This window comes from Vipera berus, assembly GCF_964194415.1.
Source record: "Vipera berus genome assembly, chromosome: 5".
Classification (NCBI taxonomy): Eukaryota; Metazoa; Chordata; class Lepidosauria; order Squamata; family Viperidae; genus Vipera; species Vipera berus.
In genome coordinates, this window is record NC_138207.1 from 51,497,013 (window position 1) to 51,524,454 (window position 27,442).

Here is a 27,442-nt window from a genome sequence, read left to right on the forward strand (position 1 = left end):
TTGGGGAGCCAATGCATTTAACTAAATAAATAAAAATAAATTTAAAAAGTTCATCTCTTACTGAGAAATTTCATATAAGGCAGTGTGCATATGGACATACATGCACGTGTATTGTATGAGAGAGATAGAGACATTTTTCTGCTGTAATATCCTTATAAATATTTGAATATGATCATTCTATTCCTGTGTGTTCTGTGTGTGTTTAACTGGAAGCAATTCTCAATTTTATTCTAGGTTAAATATGCAAAGAACTGTATTGCTATTTTATGCAAACTTCATTTATGCAGGAAAAAAATAATGAAACCTCTCTCTCTCTCTAAAGAAAACACTTTCTCTGGCATGATCAACAGAGAAAGAAAGAATTAATGCATGCCCCTAAAAAAGTCCTTTTGGTGCTCAAAACTGGCACATTTAAACCTGGTGCAAAGATTAAAACAAACGAATAATTTTGGCATTGAAATAGCATCAAAAATGAACAAAATTGCTTTTGTTGGTTTATGTATATGCAAACTTAATTTGAAAAGCATGGGAGTAGAAGATATGTGCATTTTTTACCTTGCAGTGTGTAAAATTTTTTTATTTTATTTTTTTGATGAATTATCAACAGCTGTTGATAGACCCTTTAAAAACTTTGATATAAATTGTGGGGATTTCATTAAAGATGATGCAATATATTATTATTATTATTAATAATAATAATAATAATAATAATAATAATAATAATAATAATAATAATAATAATAATAATAATAATAATCATCGCACAGTCAGCCAGATGTTCAGGCTGGATTTAGCATTTTTTGCTACCTATCGAGTCCTTACCAAGGACCTGGGATAGGCAGATGTTGATGTTTACAGATTACAGATATTGTTTTAAAGAATTAATGGAACTTCTGATCACTGCCATCTTCCAGCTGATATACCAACCATTCATCCTCTTTTCAATTCTTTTCTTTTCTTCAGTTCTTCTTTAGTTTTTTAAGTGTAAATAACAAGCTAAGTCCTTCTTGGCCACTTACTGGTCAAAATTATTATTATTATTATTGATCATCGCACAGTCAGCCAGATGTTCAGACTGGATTTGGCATTTTTGTCTACCTATCGAGTCCTTACCAAGGACCTGGGATAGGCAGATGTTGATGTTTGATGGAATTACAGATATTGTCGCAGGATGAAAGCAGTTCCTAGTAAGGCCACCTTTTGCAATTGACTAATGGCAAATTTGTCAGTGCCAATGGTGTTGTTGTTTAATAATAATAATAATAATAATAATAATAATAATAATAATAATAATAATAATAATAATAATAATAATAATAATAATAATAATAATAATAATAGCATTACCATTAATATTAAAATCTGATAGGTCAAATTTACACTATGTATTGCTACCTGAAGGAGGAAAAGTTATTTCTAAGCTCGGCACAAGTTGTCCTTTGGGTTCTTACCAAGATTTCTTGCTGGGGAGAATTGCATCTTCCTGTTTAATTAGAGTAGTCCTGCATCTGCTACTCACAGTTTCTTTTATGGGAAGAATTGAACTAGCTCTGAAAGTTCCTTTCTTCACAATAATTGCTTAAATTATTTGAACTGAAAATGCTTTCTGCCCATTAAATACAATTCAGGCTGTAGCAGATTTCTGAAAAGGGCACATCAAAATGCTGACATTTAAATATCTGAAGCACCAGGACAAGTAAGCAAAAGTATAGTATGCAACAGCGAGATATTTTTCTACCAAAAATGAAATAACTCAGGGAAAACAGAAGAGGGAGCAGAGAAAGAGTGCCTGTTTTAAACAAGTTTTTAAGCTATATTGTTTTCCATACATATGTTCCACTGCTCTGAGGAACATAGTTTCTGTATGATGAAGGTTATTACTTATACACATATGTTGTAGCAGATGTATTTATATTACATTAGAAAAGTAGAGATATAGAGAGATAGCTTTCTCCTTAAGCATTTTATTTTATCATTAAGCTAAATCTCAAGTGAAGGTTCAAGTGAATTTCTTAATTTACTCTAATCTTTCAACTTCTGATTTGGCTCCAATGAATGAATAAATTTATAAATATGTATACATTTATACCTATATGTATACATATACTGTACTTATTTAAAAACTAAAACACAGGTTACTGAGACTAAAAATTTATTTAAAAACTTAGCTTTCGACAGCGGCTGCTGACATTGTCAGAGTTCTAGCCAGGATTGAGAATCACATTTTTATAGTCTCTGTAATGCCAATTGTTTGGCTAATGAGCGTGTTACTGGTCTATTCGGCTCACGCCCTCTTGCAATCAACTGCTCAATTACTGTTTCCGTCGCACTTGTTGATAGCTGTTTGAATTTTGGCACGCTGCTCCACATAATTGCATGCACAGTTATTACAGTTTATTTGATAGACCACTCATGACATCTCACTCACGGGTAAGGTTCTTTGGGGCGCATTATGCATGTTCGAAGGGTATGGTTGGGTCTGCATGCCATTCTTTTTTATTATTATTATTATTATAAGTTTTATTAATTTTATACTATTTACATTCAAATATTTGTGAAGCAATACGGTGGTTGGGTAATCAAAAGTAAACAATATCAAATAACAAGTTATTTGTAAATAGCTCAGGTTACATCAACAAGAATTCCCTCTCCACGTCCCTTAGTTATAACATAGTAAATTAATCAAATTAATACATTTCTAATTGTGACCTCGTCAGTTAAAAGAATTTTCAATATATTTTCACTAATACATATCAATATCTTGCTTTTAGGTTTTACCTAATTGCAATAAAATAATCTAAAGTAGCTTATAATAAATGGAAGAAAGCTTACTTTTTGGGTAACCCACATTTCCCTATTTCAATAAAGAGTAATTATCCTGTCTACAAAACTTACATTGTTCATTTCAAAACATTCTTATTTTTTACCAATAACGTCTATTTATTATCTTAACAATTCACCACTTATAGGAAAATAGCTTATATTATATCTATAATATATATCGATTCTAATAACCAACTTTCCTTTAAAAATTAAATACAAGATGAGTTTCTGTCTATATCATTACAACTAATATATTCTATATGTCGTCTTAACCATTCATCAATTGTTAAAATACTATCTTTTGTTATATCATTCCAAATTCTATAATATAGTTCAGAATTATATTCTAGAAGCTTAATTTTGTTTTCCCTTACAGATCTAAAACCTAAATGTAAAATCAGTTATATTTTTTAGAGATTCCCCTTAATCCATTAAAATATATTTTAAACTCTATACTTAGGAATCCCAAAACAGAAACAAGTTCAATTTTTTTTAAATCTAACTATTGCCTTCCTTTTGTGCCAATCAGGCTTCCCTTTCGGTGTCTTTAAATTCTCAAATGTATCTCCCTTTCTTCCTATACCCCTTATTTGAATCCAGGGAGAGCATCCAAATGTCAGTTTTGCAAAGAAAGTGTCCCATTTGTAACCATTGAAGTTTTGCTTTAATAGGTCAGTTTTTGATGATTGATGAAATATAGTTCTCATTAGATCAGTCAGGTCTTTTTCTTCTTCTAATTCCATCTGGGTTAGGTAGAAAGTAGTAGCTGGTGTTATGGTTGTCATTTGATTAGCTGAATTGTCAATATAGTGTATTTGAAGGCCTTTAATCTCTTCACCCCCTTCATGGATTACTGCCTTGTCGTGGCGAAGGGGCTTGCATAATTCAATGAAGCTATGAGCTATGCCGTGCAGGGCCACCCAAGATGGAAAAGTCATAGCAGAGACTTCTGACAAAACGTGATCCACTGGAGAAGAAAATGGCAACCCACTCCAGTATCTTTGCCATGAAAACCCTATGGACAGTACCAAAAGACAAAATGATATGATGCTGGAAGACAAGCCCCTCAGGTTGGAAGGCGTTCAAAATGCTACAGGGGAAGAGGAGAGGGCTAGTACTAGCAGCGCCAGAAAGAATGAAGCGACTGGGCCAAAGCCGAAAGGATGCGCAGCTGTGGATGTATCTGGTGGTGAAAGGAAAGTTCGATGCTGTAAAGATTTTTTCTCCATAGGAACCTGGAATGTAAGATCCATGAATCAAGGAAAGCTGGACGTGGTCAAAAAAGAGATGACAAGACTGAACATCAACATCTTAGATATCAGCAAATTAAAATGGACAAGAATGGGTGAATTTAATTCAGATGACCATCAGGTATACTACTGTGGGCAAGAATCTGTCAGAAGAAATGGAGTAGCCTTCATAGTCAATAAAAGAGTAGGAAAAGCAATACTGGGATACAATCCTCAAAATGACAGAATGATCTCAGTTCGAATCCAAGACAAACCATTCAATATCACAGTAGTCCAAGTCTACACCCCAACCACCAGTGCTGAAGAGGATGAAATTGACCGGTTCTATGAAGCCCTACAGCACCTTATAGAACTAACACCAAAAAATGATGTCCTTATCATCATGGGGGATTGGAATGCTAAAGTAGGAGGCCAAAAGATAACCGGAATAAGAGGCAAGTTTGGCCTTGGAGTACAAAATGAAGCAGGGCACAGGCTGATAGAATTTTGTAAAGAGAATACGATGGTCATAGCAAACATTCTTTTCCAACAACCCAAGAGAAGGCTCTACACATGGACATCACCAGACGGTCAACACAGAAACCAGATTGACTATATGCTCTGCAGCCAAAGATGGAGTAGCTCTATACAGTCAGTAAAAACAAGACCAGGAGCTGACTGTGGCTCAGACCATGAGCTTCTCGTTGCAAAGTTTAGGCTTAAACTGAAGAAAGTAGGAAAAAGCACTAGGCCACTCAGGTATGAATTAAATCATATCCCTGTTGAATATACAGTAGAGGTGACAAATAGTTTTAAGGAATTAGATCTGATAGACAGAGTGAAGAACTATGGACGGAGGTTCACAACATTGTACAAGAGGTAGCAACCAAAACCATCCCAAAGAAAAAGAAATGCAAGAAAGCAAAATGGCTGTCTGAGGAAGCTTTGCAAATAGCTGAGGGAAGGAGGGAAGCGAAAGGCAAGGGAGAAAAAGAAAGATACGCCCAACTGAATTCAGAATTCCAGAGAATAGTTAGAAGAGATAAGAATGCCTTCTTAAATGATCAGTGCAAAGAAATAGAAGAAAACAATAGAATAGGGAGGACCAGAGATGTTTTCAAGAAAATTGGAGAGATGAAAGGAACGTTTCATGCAAAAATGGGCATGATAAAGGACCAAAATGGCAGGGACCTAACAGAGGCAGAAGAGAGTAAGAAGAGGTGGCAAAATTACATAGAAGAACTATACAAGAATGAGCTTAACATCCCTGATAATCACGATGAGGTAGTCACTGACCTTGAGCCAGACATCCTAGAATGTGAAGTGAAGTGGGCCTTAGAAAAAATGAGCAACAACAAAGCTAGTGGAGGTGACAGTATTCCAGCTGAGCTATTCAAAATCTTAAAAGACGATGCAGTAAAAGTGCTATATTTAATTTGCCAGCAAATTTGGAAAACTCAACAGTGGCCACAGGATTGGAAAAGATCAGTTTACATTCCAATTCCAAAGAAAGGCAGTGCCAAAGAATGTTCAAACTATCATACCATTGCACTCATTTCACATGCTAGTAATGTTATGCTTAAAATCCTACAATCTAGACTCCAGTAGTATGTGGATCGAGAACTACCAGAAGTACAGACAGGATTTCGAAGAGGCAGAGGAACTAGAGATCAAATTGCCAACATACGCTAGATCATGGAGAAAGCTAAGGAGTTGCAGAAAAACATCTACTTCTGCTCCATTGACTATGCCAAAGCCTTTGATTGTGAGTCACAACAAACTGTGGCAAGTTCTTAAAGAGATGGAAGTACCAGACCATCTTATTTGTCTCTTGAGAAACCTATATGCGGGTCAAGAAGCAACAGTGAGAACTGGACACGGAACCACTGATTGGTTCAAAATTGGGAAAGGAGTCTGGCAAGGCTGTATACTGTCGCCCTGCCTATTTAACTTTTATGCAGAGCACATCATGAGAAACGCAGGGCTAGATGAATCAAAAGTTGGAATTAATATTGCCGGAAGAAATATCAACAACCTACGATATTTATTTATTAATATTTATATGATAATATAAATATAAATATGATAATATTTATCATATGCAGATGATACCACTCTAATGGCAGAAAGTGAAGAAGAACTAAAGAGCCTCTTGTTGCGAGTGAAGAAGGAGAGTGCAAAAGTTGGGTTGAAACTTAACATTAAGAAAACCAAGATCATGGCATCCGGCCCTCTCAATTCCTGGCAAATAGATGGGGAAGAAAAGGAGGTAGTGACAGATTTTATTTTCCTGGGCTCCAGGATCACTGCAGATGGGGACTGTAGCCAAGAAATTAAAAGACGCTTGCTCCTCGGAAGGAAAGCCATGACAAATCTAGACAGCACACTAAAAAGCAGAGACATCACCCTGTCAACAAAATTGCGTATAGTCAAGGCTATATTCTTCCCAGTTGCAATGTATGGCGGTGAAAGTTGGACCATAAGAAAGGCTGAGCGCCAAAGAATTGAGGCCTCTGAACTATGGTGCTGGAGAAGACTCCTGTGAGTCCCTTGGACTGCAAGGTGATCAAACTGGTCAGTCCTAGAGGAGATCAACCCTGACTGCTCTTTAGAAGACCAGATCCTGAAGTTGAAATTCAAATACTTTGGCCACCTAATGAGAAGGAAGGACTCACTGGAGAAGAGCCTAACGCTGAGAAAGGTTGAGGGCAAGAGAAGAAGGGGACGACAGAGAATGAGGTGGCTGGATGGAGTGACTGAAGCAGTAGGCGTGAGCTTAAACGGACTCCAGAAGATGGTAGAGGACAGGAAGGCCTGGAGGAACGTTGTCCATGGGGTTGCGATGGGTCGGACATGACTTCGCAGCTAACAACGTCTTCACTCTTAATGTTGCTTTCTTCGGGTGCTATTGCTTTTTGAGTTGTAAGTTTTGTAGTTGACATTGAAATTTGAACTTTTAAGTTTCTCTGTAGGTTACATTTGTTGTTCTTTGAAGTCTCCTATTTTAGTGTTAGTTTCCACTTCTTCTGTTTGCTTTTGGGTTGTCAGTTCCTCATTTAAGGTCAGAGTTTGATTTGGTGGCTTTAAGTTGTCAGATTTTTCTTGTAGTTTGGCTTTAATTTGGTCTGTCATTGCCAAAATCGTGTCCAGTATCAGTTTGTAATTAAGTGGTGGGATATATTCATCCATTTCGTTGTTGTTTGCAGCTAAATCTTCCATGGAGGCTATTTTATTAAGAGTCAATGATTATCCACCTCCAAAAGGGTTGTTTTCAGTGCTAGGTGTTCCCACAGTTATTTTTAAAAATAATATCAAGGACATCTCTGTTATTGTCAGCTCTCACAAATTTACTTGCTGTACCACGTTTTGCCACAAGATGTCATCAATAGCATATAGAATGCGATGTAAACATTTTTTTTCCAAAATTAATATAAAACTTTTGTAGTATTAGTCCATTTCCCCCCCCCTAATTCATAGCTTAAAGAGAAAATAGGGTAGTAGATCCCCACCAAAAAATAGGAGCTTTTTAGTAAGTACAGATAAAATTGCTTAGTTTCTTTGCTGAGTTACTTGATTTTCTTTTAAGGCTTTAAGGCTTTAAAATTTGTTTCCCAAGGATATAATCGCCGTTCTTTCAAAATATGGGGGATGAAATTTTCAGAAAAGTCCCACGGGAAAATGATTAGGGGAATAGGAAAGGTAAAGTCTCACCCAGGTCCTCCAGATTGCTTCTTAGTGCTAGGTAGTGCTTTTGGCTTTTGGCAGGGAGTGGCTTAATGATCGGCCATCTTCATGGCCGGTCTCTTCTTCTTCAGGCCAAAGGAGCAGCTCCGGATTCAACCGGAGGGCTGCCGCCCTTCTGCGATCACAGGGAGGGCCTCCTAGCAGTGGTCTCCCCTCCAGGGCAACTTTCGACCCTTTTCAGGGTTCTCCAAAAAAGAAAGATCGGACGGCAGGGAGCGGACTCTTCCTGAACCTCCGGACGCACCGCACGCACAAACTGGAAGCAATCCAAGTGGTAGTGGTTGGAAGCCTGTCATCTGCAGCACATGGCACCCATTGTTGATGGTAGCATCGAATAAAAAATCATGTCATCAGTGGTCTATCAAATAAACTGTAATTAACTGTGCATGCAATTATGTGGGTGAGACCATGAAACATGTCAGAATGAGACTGCATGAACATGAATTGGCCATTAAACACCATGAGCAGCGCTCACAAGTGTGGGCTCACACCGCAGAGCACAACCACACATTCAACTTCACAGAGGCCAGGGTCATTGCTTATGATGCAATAAAGGGTGGCCGTCTGCTAAAAGAGGCTTGGCTATCCAACAGGAATTCTATCAACCAGCACACTGAATTAGCACCAGCCTATCAGACATTACGCCAGCAGACATCCTTAAATAAGAAAACTTCAAGGAAACAGCCACAGACCTTCACTGACACAAGCAGGCTAATAGATTATCACAAACCCTCCTCAACGGACTCAGCTTTGCAGCAAACAATGTAGAGGACGGCAGATGGCATCAATGATTGACAGCAAAGGATTTGGAGCCAACATGGACAGGGAGGATGACAACAAGAAACAACAACCAGCTGAAATGGCAGCACCACACATGGAGATGTCACAAGAACGGCAAGATGATGGCGAGTGGCAGAATGCTTTCTCCGCACAGGCGGGGCAGGAAGAGAGGAGCAGCACGCCGAAATTCAAACAGCTGTCAATGAGGACGACGGAATTGCAGCAATTGAGCAGTTGATTACAGGAGGGTGTGAACCGAATAGACCGGTAACACGCTCATTAGCCAAACAATCGGCGTTACAGAGACTATAAAAACATGATTCTCAATCCTGGCTAGAACTCTTGACGATGTCAGCAGACACTGACAAAAGCTAAGTTTTTAAATAAATTTTTAGTCTCGGTGATCTGTGTTTTAGTTTTTAAATATGTACTTACCCAAGGCTCACATTTTAAAAACTATTTTAGACATATACTTATACATATACATAGCGCTTGCACAAGAAATCCAGTGAGAATACATGGTTGGAACAGATTTTATATTTAATGCTACTGAGGTTAGTAATCAAATCAAGTAGTCAAGTAATAATTTAGCAGTGTTCCAATATCTCAGAAGCTGCCACAAAGAAGACGGAGTCAAGCTATTCTCCAAAGCGCCCAAAGGCAGGACAAGAAGCAATGGATGGAACCTAATCAAGGAGAGAAGCAACCTAGAAGGAGAAACTTCCTGACACTTAGAATAATTAACCAGTGGAACAACCTGCCTCCAGAAACTGAATGCTCCAACACTGGAAGTTTTTAAGAAGAGAGTGGACAGCCATTTGTCTGAAATAGTATAGGGTTTCCTGCCTGAGCAGGGGGTTGGACTAGATTACCTCCAAGGTCCCTTCCAACTTTACTATTATGATTATGATTACAGTTTATTACATCTTTGTCTTTCAATGCTCCATTTTGTAACAGGTTGGTTTTAACAAAATAACAGAGGTGGAAGGTTTCTTGGAGGACTTCTACTCCAATCCCCTGTACAACCAGGAGACTCTATATTATTCAGGACAAATGGCTGTCCAATCTCTTCTTAAAAACCTCCAATGATGGAACACCTACAACCTCTGGAGGCAAGCCATTCCACTGATTAATTGTTCTGTCAGGAAATTTCTCCTTAGTTCTAAGTTGGATCTTCCTTGATTAGTTTACATTCATTGCTTCTTGTCCTGCCTTCGGATGCTTTGGAAAATAAGTTGATCTCCCTTTTCTTTGTGGCAGCTCCTTAGATATTGGAACACTGCTATTATATCATCATTAGTCCTTCTTTTCATTAAACCAGATATACTAATTCCAGCAACCGTTCTTTGTATGTTTTAGCCTCCAGTCACATAATCATCTTTGATACTCTTCTCTGCACTCTTTCTAGAATCTCAACATCTTTTTTTACATTATGGCAACCAAAACTGGATGCAATATTCCATATGTGGTCTTACCAAGGCATTATAAAGTGATATTAATACTTTGCATGATCTTGATCCTTTACCTTTGTTAATGCAGCCTAGGGACTGCATTGGCCTTTTTGCAGCTGCAGCACACTGCTGGCTCATATTTGAGTGATTGCCCATTTGCAGTTAATACTATTGAGCCATATACCACCTATTCTGTACCTTTGTATTTGGTTTTTCCTGCCTAAGTATAGAACTTTACTTTTCTCCCTATTGAATTTCATTTTCTAAGGCCCAGTGTTTAAATCTATCAAAATCCTTCTGTACCTCGAGCCTATTTTCTGGAGTATTGTCTTTTCCTGCCAGTTTGGTATCATCTGCAAATGTGATGAGTTCCACTGACGTATATATTGAAGAGTTACCGGGCCTAAGACAGAACCTTGAGGTATCCCACTGCATACTCTCCTTCATATACATGCAGTTCCATTAAGGACTACATGTTGAGTGGGGTTAGTCAGCCAGTTATAAATCCATCTAGCCCACATTTTTCTATCTTGCCAAGTTATTATTATTGACTAGGTTATCTACTTTATCAAATTCTTACTGAAGTCCAAATAAATTATATCCACAGCATTTCACTGGTTCACTAATTTTGTCACTTTGTCAAAGAATGCAATAAGATTTGCCTAGCATGATTGTTTTTGATAAACCCATATTGGCTTTTGGTTATGACTTTTTTTGCCTCTATGTGTTTGCAGATTTGTTGCTTAATTGTCTTTTCCAGAATCTTTCCAGGTATAGATGTTAGGTTGATAGGTCTTTAGTTTCCTGGATCTATTTTTCCCCTCTTTTTTTGAAGATGGGGACTACAACAGATCTTTTCTAGTCCTCTGGTAGTTTTCCAGTCTCCAGGATCTTTGAAAGGCATACTTCATTGGTTCTGAGATCATGTCTGCTGGTTCCTTCGGAACCTTGGTGTCATGGTTCCGACAGATGAATCTCTTCAAAAGAACTTTGAGGTATTGTTTTCCTTAAAGAATCTTTTACTTGAGAAACAAAGTATCGGCACTACATAGTTGAAGGCAAAAACCGAATTCCCCTCCCCTGGCACAAAGTAGCAAAATGCAATTCCCTCCTCCAATTAACAGTCATAAATCACATTCCCCAATTAACTTAAAGTGCAGGCTTTCTCCCCATCTCTCCTGCCCATCAAATTTCTATCAATTCCGGACCTAATAACTTTGGGTTCCCATGGCTGAGTTATTATTGTTAGGATTAGCTGGACTCTCATTCACATTCCCCCTCCTAGCATCAACGAATTCTAAAAGTGATAGAGAAAAGATGGCTACATTTCCATCTGTTGTCAAAGCAAGAACATCCGATGGTAGCAGCATTGACACTTGGGGTGTAATCCATCTGATTTGAACTCGTCTAGAGTAGATAGATGTTTTCTTATCATTTTCTTGTTCATTTTGACTTGCATTCTTAATCTGCATTTTACAGTGGGGTTTTTTTGGGGGGGTAGATTGATAAATTTGACTGGTTTTCCCTTTTGTGTAAAGACAGATGCTAAAAATTAGTTCTGCTTTCTGCCTGCTGCTCATCACCTTCTTGCCATTTTCTCCCATTAATGGATGATAACATATTGTTCGTCATTAATGGGCAATAACATCTGAGAAAGATCTAAAATCAGATTAAACCCACTTTCTGTTTAGCAGAATAAAAACAAAACAAAGCATTAAAATAAAAATGATTGGGAATTTGTTACAGTTACCTTGTCATTGCTTTATATGGGAATACCTAAAGCAAATAATCAAGGCTTACCACAGTGATTTATTAGACAGTATATACCGGAGGGAGTCTCCTCCAAAAGAATAATGAGAGATATACCCTTGCTGACAAAGAGCTGAACTCTTATGTCAGAAAGGAAGGGGGAATGTCCAGTGGTGGGATTCAGCCAGTTTGCACCACTTCAGTAGAACCAGTAGCTAATTTTTTTGTTGCCCAGGCCCAGAATGGATTTCTGGAAGTGGCATCCACACATAGAACCAGTTGTTCACATATTTGAATCCCACCACTGGGAATGTCTGCATACATACTCATAAGTAACAATGTAATAGATACAGTAATAGAAGGGCAGGAAGTAGCCTGTTATCTACAGAGAACAATGGACTTAGAAGAAACATTTGCATCTTGAGATTCAGGGGTTGCTATGGAAATGTTCTGGTAAAACTTACCACAGGTCGCTGTGAGCTTTAACGACCTATTCCGACCTATTCCGTATGTCTCAATATGTCTATTAAATAATCCCATTCATCTGAAAACTGGTTCTCCCCACAGTCCACACAAAGATTCTGCATTAGATTGTGAGCTGCTGTAGATCAATGTTCTTATAGCATAATTTAGGCTGGTCACTGAGGTGATATATATACACTTTAGTTGTAGCACTAAATAAAATTGCGTAATTTATTTTCTTTTTTCTTTGTAGTCTATGGGCTTGAAGAGATTTGTGGGACATGGCAACTTAAGTTTTCTCAGAAACTTTTGTACCATTCAACCTCCCACTAATTGAATTCAAAGCTGTTCATGAATTTTAAAGTTAACAACCAGTGTTAATTGTCCCATTCAGGTGCTAGCCAGCACCAGTGTAGTGAACTGAAAGAAAGTTAATCCTAATAGATTCAGCCACTAAAGGACTTAAAGGACAATCTTTGTCTGACCAGTCAATCAACACATGACCTATCAATCTAGATAGGCAGGGATATCTGAAGCCTGCAAAAGTCAAATTCTAATCATCTCAGGTAGATCTCTATGTATTCTCCTTTGTTCTTCTTGGTGTTTTTTTCTTGGAGCTGTGAAAAACCAGGTAAGACAAAAACCTTCCAGCAACAAAAACATGGTTTAGAAATTAGGATGTTGTGGAGCAATCTGAGGCATAGTGGAAAATGGAATGCACATTAGAATATTGATTTTATTTTATGGACTATACAATGCAGAATTGTAAGTTCATTTTGTGTGCATTTGTGTCTTTGTGTTGTAAATTTAATTTCTTCAGAGATATTATCTTCCCTTTGCCTTTTGTTTTCTTTCAACTCACTTTCTATTCTTTATCAGCATATAGCTAGAATCTGCAAAGATGAAGAAAGAAAAGCTAAGGCTCAAAACTAAGACATGCAGCAAATGTCAAAAATAATTTTAAAAAGGTTTCTTTAAACATGTAAAAAACAAGAAAAAGGTCAAGGAAACAATTGGTTCACTAATGGGAGAAGATGACAAGGAAGTGAGGGGCAGCAGAGAGAAAGCAGAGCTGCTTAATTCATTCTTTCTATCTGTCTTCATGCAAAAGGAGTCTAGTAAATAACCACTCAAATATGAGCCAGCAGTGTGCTGCAGCTACCAAAAAAGACAATGCAACCAAGGCTGCATTAAAAGAGGTAGAGAATCAAGATCATGTGAAGTGTAACACTTGGAATACTGCATCCAGTTTTGGTTGCCAAAATATATAAAAAAGATGTTGAGACTCTAGAAAGAGTGCAGAGAAAAGCAACAATAATGATTAGGGGGATGGAGGCTAAAACATATGAAGAATGGCTGCAGGAATTGGGTTGTGGGTGCTCCAACACTGGAGGTTTTTAAGAACAGATTGGAAAATCATTTGTTAGAAATAGTATAGGGTTTCCTGCTTATGCAGGAGGTTGTATTGGAAGACCTCCAGCTCTGTTATCTAGGGGGCTTGAAATACTGCAAACTGATTTAAGGAAGTGCTTGTTCTTGTGTTGAACAGTATTTCTTTCTTCTCTCTCTCTGAAACATCATCATTTTACAATTATTTATGGGAGTGCAAAGAAATCTTGTGTGCTTTCAATCATTTTAGGAGAATCAAAATGTTGTTTCTGATCAATAAAAGGAAGCAATTAAAACCAATCATTTTCACTTTTCAGAGGTTCAGGAAAATGCCCATAGCATTAAAAAAACCCAGTGATCTTAAACAAAGTGGATTACTATGTTAGTGATTATTAAAAGACAGTATGTGATACTTCAGGATTTTGAAGTTCTGTATTATTTAAGCTACAAAACTTGCATTATATAAGATCCCCAAGTAATATACCAATATATAAAATTAGGGATACTAAACACTTTCCCAAATCCAATAATTGATTATTTCAAAATATACCATGCACACCTTGAAAGTTGTGATGTATCTACAACTGAGTAGCCCATATATTCAGTAAAGCAGCTTACTGAATACTCTCAAACTTGTGTTAGTGCATGTTCTCAAGAACTTGTTCAATGTTTTGTTCTACTCTCATTCAGTTTGCATTTCCTCCACTTACACACTGTCACTATTATGGTTCCAATTTTAAAATAGTAAAATAGGTTCCTGTTTAACCCTGGAAGCTTAGCATTGTTTTCTCTAAAAATCTATGCCAAAATATAGTTCAGTTTGAAAGAGGTTTTGTTTTTACTCCTGTTCCACTCATCGGAAACTATTATTCCAGGCATGAAGGTATGATATGTTTTTGCTGGTTTGGCATTGTTATTGCTTTTGTTTGACAAATTTGTTAGCAAAGCTCTAGTGAAGACTCCTTTTTTCATATTTGCTGATGATCATGGTTACTTAGCTGTATTCATCTTCCAGTTTTTCAGATTCTTCTGATATAACAACCTGACAGGCTTACCAAACATTATTATACTTTGATTACATCCTCTGCATTTTGCTGCTTAAGAGATAATATTGCTAATTTTAATCATTCTAATGAGGATGATATCCTCAAACAGTCAATTTCAATCTCACTGAAGAGGCTGTAAGCACAATTCTTTTTCTACAAAGTGCCGGGATTTATATGTAAATCAAAGTATTAAAACAATGAGATGCAACTCAAATTTTATAAAATTGAATTCTAAGCCTCACATTTTACTTGGAAGTCTTTAGTTATGTTAAAGTGTTATCTCTTTATCCTTGCAGATGTTTAAAATGAAGTTTTAATTGGTCTTTGTATCAGGCAGATGTTGCTTCTCTTTCTCTTCCAGACTGAAATTCTTTCTAATTTGCTTTATATCTTCTGTATACATATTAACAGTTTTACTTACGCTGAAGATGCAGGGTTGATAGAAATGGTACAGAAAGTTTTTCTGGTGGAATAATTTTGTTTTATTAAATTTAGATTATGAATGTTTTTAATCTCTTGCATTAATTAAAAGAATATGTGTCTAATTAAAATTAAGTCTCATTGACTTGAATAGGATTTATTTCTTGATAAATGAATCCAAGATTACAATCTAAATGCATATCACTCCCTCTTTACTATGCAAATTAGTTCCAGCCCCTTCAGTGAAACTCAGGTATTCAGAATGAGCTTGAAAACTACCAACATCAAATGGTATTGCTTGTCCATAATATTCCTTCTAATTTGCCTTTTCTCAAATTTATTTCATTTATTTAAGAAAATTTATATGATTGCCCAAACTAACTCTCAGTGACTCAGGGCAGCTGACAAAGATAAAACCTCAAAATAAAAACATTACAAAGCAATAACCCCCACCCAGCTGGCAGCAACAAATAAACCACTTGATGTACCCCAGATCTCATTGACAAAACTAGGTTGTGATGGCTTGCTCAGGCTTTGGCTTGGACCAGGGATCTTCAAACTTGTGGACTTCAACTCCCAGAATTCCTCAGCCAGTGTGTCCACAAGTCATAAAAGGGCCAAGTTTGAAGACCCCTGGCTTGAATGATGAGGAAGAGCCAGCTCTGGGGACATCTAAGAAGGCACTATGGGGAGCACCAGAGGTATGTGAAAGGCTCTTTGGCAAATTTGGATCATATAGGCCAGGGGTAGGCAACCTTGGCTCTTTTATGACTCGTGGACTTCAACTCCCAGAATTCCTGAGCCAGCTATCTGGGTGTTGAAGTCCATGAGTCATAAAAGAGCCAAAGCACACCAGGATTCCGGGAGAGAGCACCTGGATGATCAGCCAGCTGTGCAAGGAGGAGAAGAGGCACAATTGTAGCCACTTATTGTGGATGATCAATTGGCCATGCAGGCCAGAGAAGAGGCGCAGCTGCAGCTGGCCAGAAGAAGAGAAGTTGCCACCCCCAGCAGAGCTGAGCAGAGAGGTGCAATGGAGGTCGGCAAGGCTACTTGCAAGGAGCCTTCTTAATGAGGTGCAATAGTCAATACCTATTTACTTCAGTGTTTGGAGCCCATGGCTTGTCAGAGACAATTGTTTGTAATCTGTTCATCCATGAATAATCTTTATTCACTGTCATGAACCTATAGATGCCAAGCTACCTTCATCAGGCCTTGAAACTGCTGGAGCCATGTTGACATTGTTGTGCCTTTTGTTGTCCCTTGAACTCATTGAAATCATGTTGTTTTCATTGTGCCTTGAACTCATTAAGAGCATGCTGCTTTCATTGTGCCTTGAACCCATTGTTGCCAAGTTGCCTCCTTTGTGCCTAAAACCTATAAGGTTTCCAGTTACCTTGAGGTAAGATGGGTGGCCTACAAATCTTAATAAACAAACAAACAAACAAACCCAAACCTGCTGGAGTCATGTGGTTTTTGTTGTGCCTTGAACAAGCTGCATTTGCCTTGGCCGAATCTTGAACCCTGAGCATCATGGGTTGCTGGTGCCATTCCTGTGCCTTAGGCATAAAAGAAACTCTGGCCACACTTCCATATGGGATTGATTGTGTGAAATAAACAGACATAATCTACTCATGCTCTCTCTGTCTCTCTCTCTCTCTCTTTGTGTGTGTGTGTGTGTGTATCAGGACAGGACACAAATCTTTAGGGCCTCACCATGGAGACATTCCTTCTTGACCCCACTAGATGTACCTTCTTAGGAGGGGATCTATAGCATTCCCTGCCTCTGTGCTCTGGTAGATTAAGAAGATGCAACCTGGAAAAGACGGTCCTTCATATGGCAAATTTATTGTACAAACAAGGTTTCCAGTTGCCTAATGGAACCTTTTCCTCCTTTATACACCCATGTAGCTCCAGCTATAGCGTTGTTCTTTTTTTTTTACTCCAATATATTTACTGATGTAAATTTGAATCGTGCATACACCTTATGCTATTGAAAAATATAAGAGAGGCAATGTGATATACCAGTTAAAGAGTAGGACTGATGAGATCCATGAAAAGTTCAAGAGCATAAATTTTGCTGTGGGCCCATACATTGCAGATTTTACTTTATATTTAGCAACCCTAAAATTTACACGTGTCCAAATAATTTTTGGTTGATTATTCCTCATATACTTTTTACTACTCAGTTGATAGACACTACATAAGATCCCTTGTCTACCTTCTTGTAAGGCATCTTTCTTCCATTTAAGAAAGCTTTCCCACCTTTTTCCTTCCTTAATTTTCCTATGGTGGCAATAAAGTAAACATGATTATCTGAAATAGTCAACGTTACAACACCACTTTAATTAATTTTTTTTGGACTGTGAACAAATACTACATACTGATTGCAAAATGAGATGTTCTAGGAACCCGTGCTTTACAAAAACGCTGTACATGATAATCTTGCCATTTGTTTTGCAACGTTAGCCCAGATATTCTTATTTCAAAATGTCAGTGAGGCAGAGGTACAAACAGCAAACAAGATAGGCCATGGAAGAAAGAATCAAACCCTTTTTATAATAGGATGATAGACCAGATGTACAGCTCAAATTTGTCAAGTCACTAATCAGTTAAATCACACTGGTTAATTAATTCTGTTCAGTCCCATTCATTTTCTTCTAAATGATTCTGACTCAGAAACCCCAGTGGGAAACATGTTAAACAGACCATACCTCTTCCAGCTGTACCATGAAGGTAACATTATGCCCTTGTTCTGAAGTCAGTGTGCCATCTGATGTGACAACCCGAAGTCCTCGCGGGGCTTTGCCAGGACACTGCTGCGGCTTGGCTGTGTACTGCTCACGCACACCGTCTGTGCAGTTATTAGACACAACCTTCCTGTACCTGTGAAAAGAAGAACAAAGAACCCTGAAGAGCGGGGCTACAAGCTGCTTGTTTCTAATGATAGCTTCCTTTTCCAGACCATCACTGTCACATCTCAGATATTTAAAACCACTGAGTCATGAAGCAGTATAAATTGACTTGGTACAGAACTTTAGCCACATGTCATGCTCTGATATTGAGCAGAAGGACTAACACCTCAGTTATCAGAGTTAATGGCACTGGCAAATGTATACAGTGGTATTTTATCACAATAAAGTAGCAAGTAACATTTGTCACTTCTATGCTGGGCCAAAACTCACAAATGTGAGGGGATAAAGGAGTAAACTTTCAGTTTTATAACTCAATATATTCTTTTACCTGCTAAATGTTGTGATAGGAAATGTATAGGGTCATAGACAATACTGATACATCTTAATGGCTCTTCTCTATTTGTTGAGGAACAGATTAAACGCACCATTTTGGAAAATTTGAAAAGTGTTCTGATATTATTGTCATCAATAAAGGATAATTATACTTTCTATATTTTTTCTAATAATCCTGACTCAGCTTTCTATTTTTAAGTAGTATTACTCAAGATACAAAGAAAACCATGGACTGAGGAATAATATGGTAATGGCTCAACACCATTAGATACAGTTGATAATCTTCACAAATAAAATTTTACAGCTTTGACTACTTACCCAGTGCTATTGAGATAACTTTGACCAAGACTGCAGTCTTTTGACAAAGACGATGGGTTATACCAAAAAGCTGGCAAACACTGGCCATTGCTGTGGCGCTCAAATCCATAATCACTAGTTGGGGAAGAAGAAACATTGCTTTGGTGGTATGTAAGTTGCCCATTGCAGTGGAAACATCTAAATTCACATATAAAACCATATGGATTTCTTTCAGATACATGCACTTACTACACATACAGATACACGTTTGGGCATACATCTTCCTATAAATTCCCCACGGCATCTGGCATTTATAAACCAAATTAGTCTTCTTTCTGATCAAGAAACTATAATCTTCCATCTACAAGATCTTATTTTGACAACAACCTTAAGGTTGTCGAGTTTCTTACAATAGCTATGGTTTACAGAAAGCTACGGTTTACAGTCTTCTGATTGTTTCAGACTTTTTTTGTTTTTGTTCTGAATTTTAAATTTTATATCTGTGTTTCATTGGTGTTTCTGAATTTTAAATTTTGAATTTCAGTTTTATTAGTCTGAGACTATGTATAAGCAAGTTAAATAAGTAGAGGAGGGTGATCTTCCATCATTTTATGTTCACACCATCCAGTGAAATACAATGTGCTGTAAGAGAATGACTAGCTGAAGATTGCTGGTAACTATATAGGACTTGCACCAAGGTCTTTTTCATCATTCCAAACCTCTGCAAATAAGTATGTTAATTCCAGTGGACAAGTCTCTTTTTTTGCTGTGATTCTCTTGATATGCAGTTGTAACATTCTAAATTCTAAAACCAAGTCTCAGCAATTTAGCTTATGATGGTTTATTATAAATCAATAATGTCTTCAGAATGCTTTCTTGTTCTACTGTAGATGTCAGAAACTGTATATAGTTCATACATGAACAAGACATGTATACTAACTGATCAATTATCTCTGCAAAATAATCATCTATGATTGTGGAGAGGAGAACGTTTCCTTTGTAGCAATAGTTTTAAAAAAACCTAGATTTTGTTTTCTTTCTTAAAAATATGTAATCTTCCTGAGTTTTTTCTGTAATATATTGATACTCAGAAGAAGGCTAACTGATTTCAAATGTAGGTGTACTTATTCAACTTTTCCAAGTTATTTTTGTATTCTTCCTGAAGAAACCAAAATATTATTTGATCATTAAATCAGCAATAAAACTCATTTTAATATGCTAGAAGAAAGCAAATATTCATACAGTAAATGAATGATGCTTTGTCTGGAATCTGATTGTCAACAAACTATAATGCTTGTATTACCAAACTCTCATGTATTAATATAATTAAAAAGTGATAACATTGAATCTGTATCAAAGGTTCAGGTATTTAGTTTTTTTAAAAAGGCTACAAAATACATAAAAACATAATACATAATAACAGAGAATGATTTCCTGTAACACAAGTGATTTATGCTTGTATGCTACCTGTGCTTTTCCTTTTTATATGGGAAGGGGTTTCTTGTATTTCATCTGAATGTATGATTTATACTCATGTACCCTAGTGAACAATTTTATATTTTTAGGTAAACAGTAGCAAGGTTTAAGTCTTTCTGAGAGACTGCACAATTGTTTGATTGGGCTTGGATCTATTAAAAAGGGTAAACGTACAGTAGGCTGCATGTGTCAGCTGCCCATATTCATCTTCTTTGAAGCTTGCTAGCAACTGCCATAACCAGGGGGGGAGAGGGCATTTGGGAGGGGAAGAATGCTGGAGGTGTGAAGGAATCTTGTGGGAAATTGGAGAGTATGGACACTGACAGGAACCAGAGGCGCTAAATAGAGTCAACTTCCTCCCTTTAAGGACACTGGCTCTGGGAAAGGAATTTGCTCTGATGCTCTGATATCGGAATGGGACCTGATTGGACTACTCTCCAGGGTGGGGCAGGTGTTGGACTTTGGGAATTTCTTCAGAGCTTGCCTCACTCACGCTGCATTGAACATCTCTAGTAAAAGTACCTTTCTCTAACACCTATGGAGTCAAGGGTTATTCTTTCCTAGGGAGCGGATTGGGGCAGTCTGACAGCATGATCCAAATGCTGAATCCCAGATTGTTGGGGGCAATTAAACTGACTTTGTAATAATGCCGCTTGGGGTGTGTGTGAAAGCCCTAATAAGCAGGCATATACATACTGAGAATGAAGGCTACTGCTAAGCTTGTAAGCCGCCCTGAGTCTTTGGAGAAGGGCGGGATATAAATGGAATTAAAAAAAAAGAATAACAGCTTTCCCAGTTTTATATCACAGGTAGTCCTCAATTTACAATCATTCATTTAGCGATCATTCCAAGTTACACAGGAAAAATAAATGACTTATGAACGGTCCTCACGCTTAGGCCTGTCATAGTACCCTCAAGGTCACATGATCAAAGTCCAGACACTTGGCAACCAGCATGTATTTACAACATTTGCAGCATCCCATGTCTGCATGATTGCCATTTGCAACCTTCTTAGGTGGCTTCTGATAGGCAAAGTCAATGGGGGACCTGGACTCACTTAACAACCATGTGATTTACTTAACATCTGCAGTGATTTGCTTAGCAAAAACCCTGGCAAAAAAAGGCATAAGATTGGGTGCAAGCCACTTAACATAGCATAAGCAATGGAAATTCTAGTTCCAATTTTGGTTTTAAGTTGAGACTATCTGCATTAACTCCAGCACCATTGTCTACATACATATGTATAGATAACTCTCATGGCTTAGGACTCAGATACTGATTTGGAAGAAGTTTTCCAGCAAAATCTGTACAAGATCAGCCTCAGGTACAGTATTTTCCCACTTCTGGTGTCATTTTTTATTTTCACATAATCTGGTAAGAAGAAACATGTCTTGAGAATTGTCCATAAAGAGGAAAAGTTCAGATAGGTGGGGGGGGGAGGGAAGTCCACATCACCTATGCTACCATTGTGTTGCCTTTAGTAATCACCTACTCTGAACTTGTTAGGATATAAATGGTATCAATTTGTATACCCGAATGGCAGTGTAAGAGCACACACAAACACACAAAGCTCAGGCTACTGAGAAATGTCACCAGCAGCTCCATTGCATCTCATTATAAAGGCATTAGTATCTTTTCCTCACCTTGCAGACCTGCAATCTAATGAATTTGTTGTTTCCTTTCTGTTGCACACAGAACACTGATGATAGTGACAAATTGCTGCCTACCTGTAGGCACAATGTACCTACCATCAACTGGAGCAGCAGAGGATGAAAATGACTGTTAAAATCCAAGCAGGGGAGTTGAGCACACCCAGAGCGGCTGGATTACATCCAAGCATCTGTTATTCTCAAGGCATATTTTGCTTTTCATTGTGTGACAGGTTGAAACCGACTATACATTATATGCCTCTTTCTCTCTCTCTCTCTTTCTGAGAGAGTTTTTTTAGGCTTGTGATTTTAAATGAACATTGAACTCATAGGGAAAGGAGGCAGTTTTCACATCTTTGCATACTGTATTCCCAGTGAAAATATCCTCATGTAGATCAATATTCTACATTATATAGTAGCACCTTATGACTATATAATTAATTCCTGAAAAGTGTATCCCACACTAGGAATATTAGTACTGTAAACAACATTAGGGACGTGGTGGCTCAGTGGGTTAGGATGCTGAGCTTGTCGATCAGAAGGGCAGCAGTTTGGCGGGTCGAATCCCGAGTGCCGCGTAACAGAGTGAGCGCCTGTTACTCGTCCCAGCTTCTGCCAACCTAGCAGTTTGAAAGCACGTAAAAATGCAAGTAGAAAAATAGGGACCACTACGGTGGGAAGGTAACAGCGTTCCGTGCGCCTTTGGCATCTAGTCATGCCGGCCACATGACCACGGAGACGACCTCGGACAAGCGCTGGCTCTTCAGCTTTGAAACAGAGATGAGCACCGGTCCCTAGAGTTGGAAACAACTAGCATGCATGTGCGTGGGAACCTTTACCTTTACCTAAACAACATTATGAATTCTGAATGGAGTTTCTTTAAGCTATTCCAACCAACTAATGAACGTTTAAATTGGCATACTTCCATTTGATTTTTTTTTCATATTCCAAGAAATGTTACACTGAGTTTCCTGCCAATCTCAGTTTCTAATCCCAAGTTAAGATTGTGTTCCCTTTTAAGGGAAACGTAATAATCATGTTCATAAATCACAGATATGTGGGCCTCTAATACACTACAGGTAGCTCTTAACTGCAGTCACATGATCACACTTGAGGCACTCAGCAACACAGCTGCATTTATGGCCATTTGCAGCATCCTGTGGTGATGTGACCTAAGTCACATGACATCTTTGCCAAAAAGCAGCACTTCTGGTTGTCAGCAAAATCACAGCATTTGTTTCATGGCTAACACACAAAAAAATGCTTGTAAAATTGTGTCAGTCATTTGACTGATCCATTTTATCACTGTTATGACATGACCAAATTATGATACAAAGTCATGGTGGAGTTTTATTGGACACAGGGATATTAAGTCTTGCACAATTCAAGGATGTTGTTGAAAATTTTCTTGGCAACTACAGAGCACCAAATTACTTTCAGTTGGCTGACAAACTTTTTACTGCGTACAAGATCATGAAGTGGTACATGTCACTGAAGATTCATTTTCTGCATTCACTCTTGGGACTTTTTCCTGAAAATCTAGGTGCAGTTATTGACAAACATGGTGAAAGTTTGGCACAATGGCAAAAGGGCATTAAGGCAATTGGATCCCTCAGTGCCGGCTGACTATTGTTGGATACTGCAATAGCACAAACAAAAATCATTTGCAGCAAAACATGTTTGGCCATGTTCAACTCATGCAGCAAGTCAGAAACATTGTGCGATTAAATACATTATAGACATTAAAAATCAATTCCATATTTCTCAAGATTATGAAATGATACTGATATTTAGCTTGAAGGGATCTATCATAATCACCAACAGTATTTCAGGAAGCAAAACCTTTGGGGAAAAAAATGTTGTCCAGTAAAATCAGTGACTGCCAATGATTGTTTGGAGAGCTAGATGGACTGCAATGCCCGGATATATCTTGGGTCGATGCAGCTTACCCATTAAATTTACTCACTTTAGAAACAGATCTATGAAATTGGAGGGAAGCTGTTGGGAATGAGGGGAGGAAGGTAAAGAATGTGGGGGAGAAAATAAAACAGGTAAAAAAGGAGAGAACTGTAGAAATAAGAATCAGTGGAGTGACTAGGGGCAGACTGGGCAATGGAAATGAGCATGCGCAGATGTGGTGAAAGTTGAAAGATACAGGAGCAAACATGGAGAGGTGGGATGGAGCTTCTGACTGGAGCTTGAAGAAGAAGCTACAAAGAAATCAGCAAGGAATGGATGAATCAGAAGAAGAAAGTGAGGAGCAAATTAAAAAGAAAGAACATTATCTGCCTGAGTGTTCAGTGAAAACTAATTTACGTGTGGCCCTAACTGTATCTCGGCTGTTGATCAGGGTTATGTGTTTTGTTTGCTCTACTTGCACCTATCTGAAAAACCCAAGTAGAAAACATGGGAGGCTTTACAAGATCCATGCTCTTCAATAGGCTCTGCGAATAAGTGACCGACCATAAACTGAAAGTGGGAAGTTTGTTTAGGAATATGCATGTGGTTTTCCTTTCCCTCCCCCAATGCGAGCTGCATTGGCTACCAGTTGTCTTCCGGGTGAGGTTCAAGGTCTTGGTTATGATCTTTAAGTCCTTACATGGCATGGGTCCGGGTTACCTCAGGGACCACCTGCTGCCGGCGTCAACTTCCCTCCGCCCAGTACGTGCCCACAGAGAGGGCTTCCTCAGGGTGCCTCCGGTCAGGGAATGCCGACTGGTGGCCCCCAGGGGGAGGGCCTTCTCTGTGGGCGCTCCGGCATTATGGAACCAACTGCCGGTGGAGCTCCGGATGACATCAGACCTCCGAGCCTTCCGTCGCGGGTTGAAGACCCACTTATTTGAATTAGCCGGTCTGGCCTGATGGGGGATTATGGGTTTTTAAATTTGGTGTTTTTAGTATTGTATTATTGTTTTTAACTGGGCATTGGTTTAATTTCCTTTTAACTTTTGTATCGTTATTTATATATGCCCTGTGAACCGCCCTGAGTCCCTAGGGAGAAGGGCGGTATAGAAATCAAATAAAACAAAACAAACAAACAAACAATTTTTAATCCAAGCCAATAATATGTCACACAGATATGCATTTTAATATTAATTTTAAAAGAATGGGGAGATAAAACAAACAATCTGTATTAGAATGTAAGATTAGGCCTTAATGAAATTCTAATATTAGAGGATATAAGTAGCTCAGGGTTGAACCGCTGAATCCTTGTTTCTCTCTTGGTTTGCTTGCAGATATTTCTTTGCTCCGATTGACATCATCATCAGTGCTGGTGAGTGTGGGGTTTGCTCCCACTCCCACTCTGCCCGTATATGTGGAGTATAATTTTCTCCTTGGTAATTCCTTGATTAGGGTATTGCTTCCTGCTTGATTGTTTGTCTGTCTAGTATAATCCCAGCTTATCTGTGTGTTTATGTAGAAAAGAATGTACTCTTGACTTTTTGTTTCCTTCTTAGTTTTTTATTGCCTCTTCTGAACAGTGTGTAAATATCATTTATTTCTATGTGTTCAAAGATGACTAATTTGTCTGAATGTCAAGATTCCAGGAATTCCTTGGTATTTTTGGATTTACCTTGGTGTAGGATGTTCAGTTTCCCATCTGAAATTGTGTTTGAGTATGGCATGTGCTGTGAGATGACAGAGTTTTCACTGTGTATTCTGGCAGCTAGTTGGTATTCATGGATGGGCTCTGCTAATTTTCTGCCTATCTGTCCTTACACTGTATGTTATATAGATGGGTCCTGTCTCTCTCTCTCCCCCACCCCGCTTTCTGGGATTATTGGGACTTTGGTCTTAATGAAATCTTTTAGGATCACCATGCATCCTATTGTTCTACCTGAATTTTTTTTAACCTAATTATTAAATTAGAAATAAAACTTTCTTTCTTGTTGAAGAACACTGGTGTAGTAAAGATAGAGACAGGGAGAAATATTTTCAAGTTGTGTTTTAATGTGAACCAACTTAATTTGTTCCCGCAGAATTACACTGTCCTCTGGATCACAATTATCCATTTATTCAGCACTCCTCCAAACCCTATAACACAGTTATCTGATGAAAAAAAAAATGCTTCAGAGGTGGATGTCATGGAAAATTGCATTAAAAGTGACTACATTAGGGAAAATAGAATATACACAGAATGATCACAGCAGCAGCAACAAAATGATAATGGTGATGTATTAGTTTGCTAATCTAGACCTAGCTTTTTTCTTAAAAAACAAAAAAACAAAATACTTGATCTTGTTGCTGGAATGATCCCATTCAAGCTGGAATAAAGCCCATGAAAATCTGTCAAAGAAATGCTTTAATAACACATATGTCACTGTATAATCCATTTATTGCTTAAATAAATAGGGGTTGGTTTCTAGGCAGTTGCTAGGAAATATTATTCCTGGGACTAAGTGCACCATTTCCATTGAGATATTCATTCATGAAACACTATTGCCCCCTGGCTCTGAAAAATAGACAATGCATACAAATCAAATAGTTTTGCATTGACTTACTTTCTTTCCTGTTCTTTTAACTGTAGCATGCAATTGTTTCAAGCACAGTTCAGGTATTACTTATTCTGTTGTCACAGGAAATATGCACATTTCCCCAGAATTTGTGACAAATCAAACATGATTCTTGATTTTTTAAAAAGTTTTTTTTAAAAAAATAGAATTTAAATAATTTTCTTTAAAAGCTAAAAAACAGCATAAAGCTTTGTTCTAGATGATTTCGATTTTGTGCTGATATAAGAAAAAGAAGCTAGTGTGAGAAACAAGACTGAATGCCTTTGGGTCCATGAAGCTTCAAGTTCTGGGAGTTCAACTACCTTACTTATGGATAGAGTTACACTATGCCAGTCCACAACTTTGGGGTTCTCCTGGAGTTGCGACTCCTGCTGAAAAAGCAAGCGGCAGTTGGGCTAGGAGAATCTTTCTACAACTTTGTGTTATGCATCAGTTGTGGTCTTTCTGGGATCAGGAGTCACTGCACTCAGTCATTCAAGCCCTGGTAATCTCACTTTTGGACTACTGCAATGTGCTCTACAAGGGGCTACTCTTGAAGAACATTCAGAAGGTTCAGGTGCGCAGAGAGTGGCAGCGCAGGCAGTTCTCGGTAGCCCTAGGGTGCCAATGTTACACCACTGCTTCGCAATCTGCATTAGATGGCAGTTTGCTTCCAGATACAATTCACAGTGTAAAACCCAGCATGGCATGGGTCCAGGTTATTTGAGGAACTGTCTCACCCCAATTGTCTGATCTGCCCTACCTGTGCTGGCAGAGGAGGCATGCTATAGGTCCTATCAGTAAAGGAATTTTGGCTGGCAGGGTCCAAGAAAAAGGCTCTCTCTGTTGTGACTCCTGCCCTTTGGAACATCTTATACTCCAAGGTGAGATCGATTCCCACTCTTTTGACCTTCTGTAAGGGCCTGAAGAACTAGCTCTGCCAGATAGCTTGTGGCCCCAATAAGGGGGGGCATTAGATTGGAAGTGGTTGAATTAAGAGGCAATCCCACCTCACTCTCTCACTCATCCTGCTCCCTCCTCCCCCATCTTTTAACTAAAATTTTACCTTTGACTGTAATTCTATTTTTACCATTTTAGAAATCTATAATTTATGATTTTAATGCTTTTAATGCTGTAAGGCTTCCAGAACTTCTTTGAAATATGATGGAAGGCAAATAAATCTAAT

At 38.1% G+C, this 27,442-nt stretch overlaps 1 protein-coding gene across 1 annotated transcript in view; it reads right to left on the minus strand.

Annotated features, from left to right (window-relative positions):
- The window catches only part of LOC308668419 (VPS10 domain-containing receptor SorCS1-like), a gene marked incomplete at its 3' end in the record, with an annotated part of 415,624 nt that overhangs the window by 33,342 nt on the left and 354,840 nt on the right, over positions 1 to 27,442 (minus strand). The window contains 2 exon segments of the mRNA XM_081328297.1: positions 17,808 to 17,979; positions 18,660 to 18,773. Of these exon segments, the coding sequence (XP_081184423.1) occupies positions 17,808 to 17,979; positions 18,660 to 18,773 (286 nt within the window).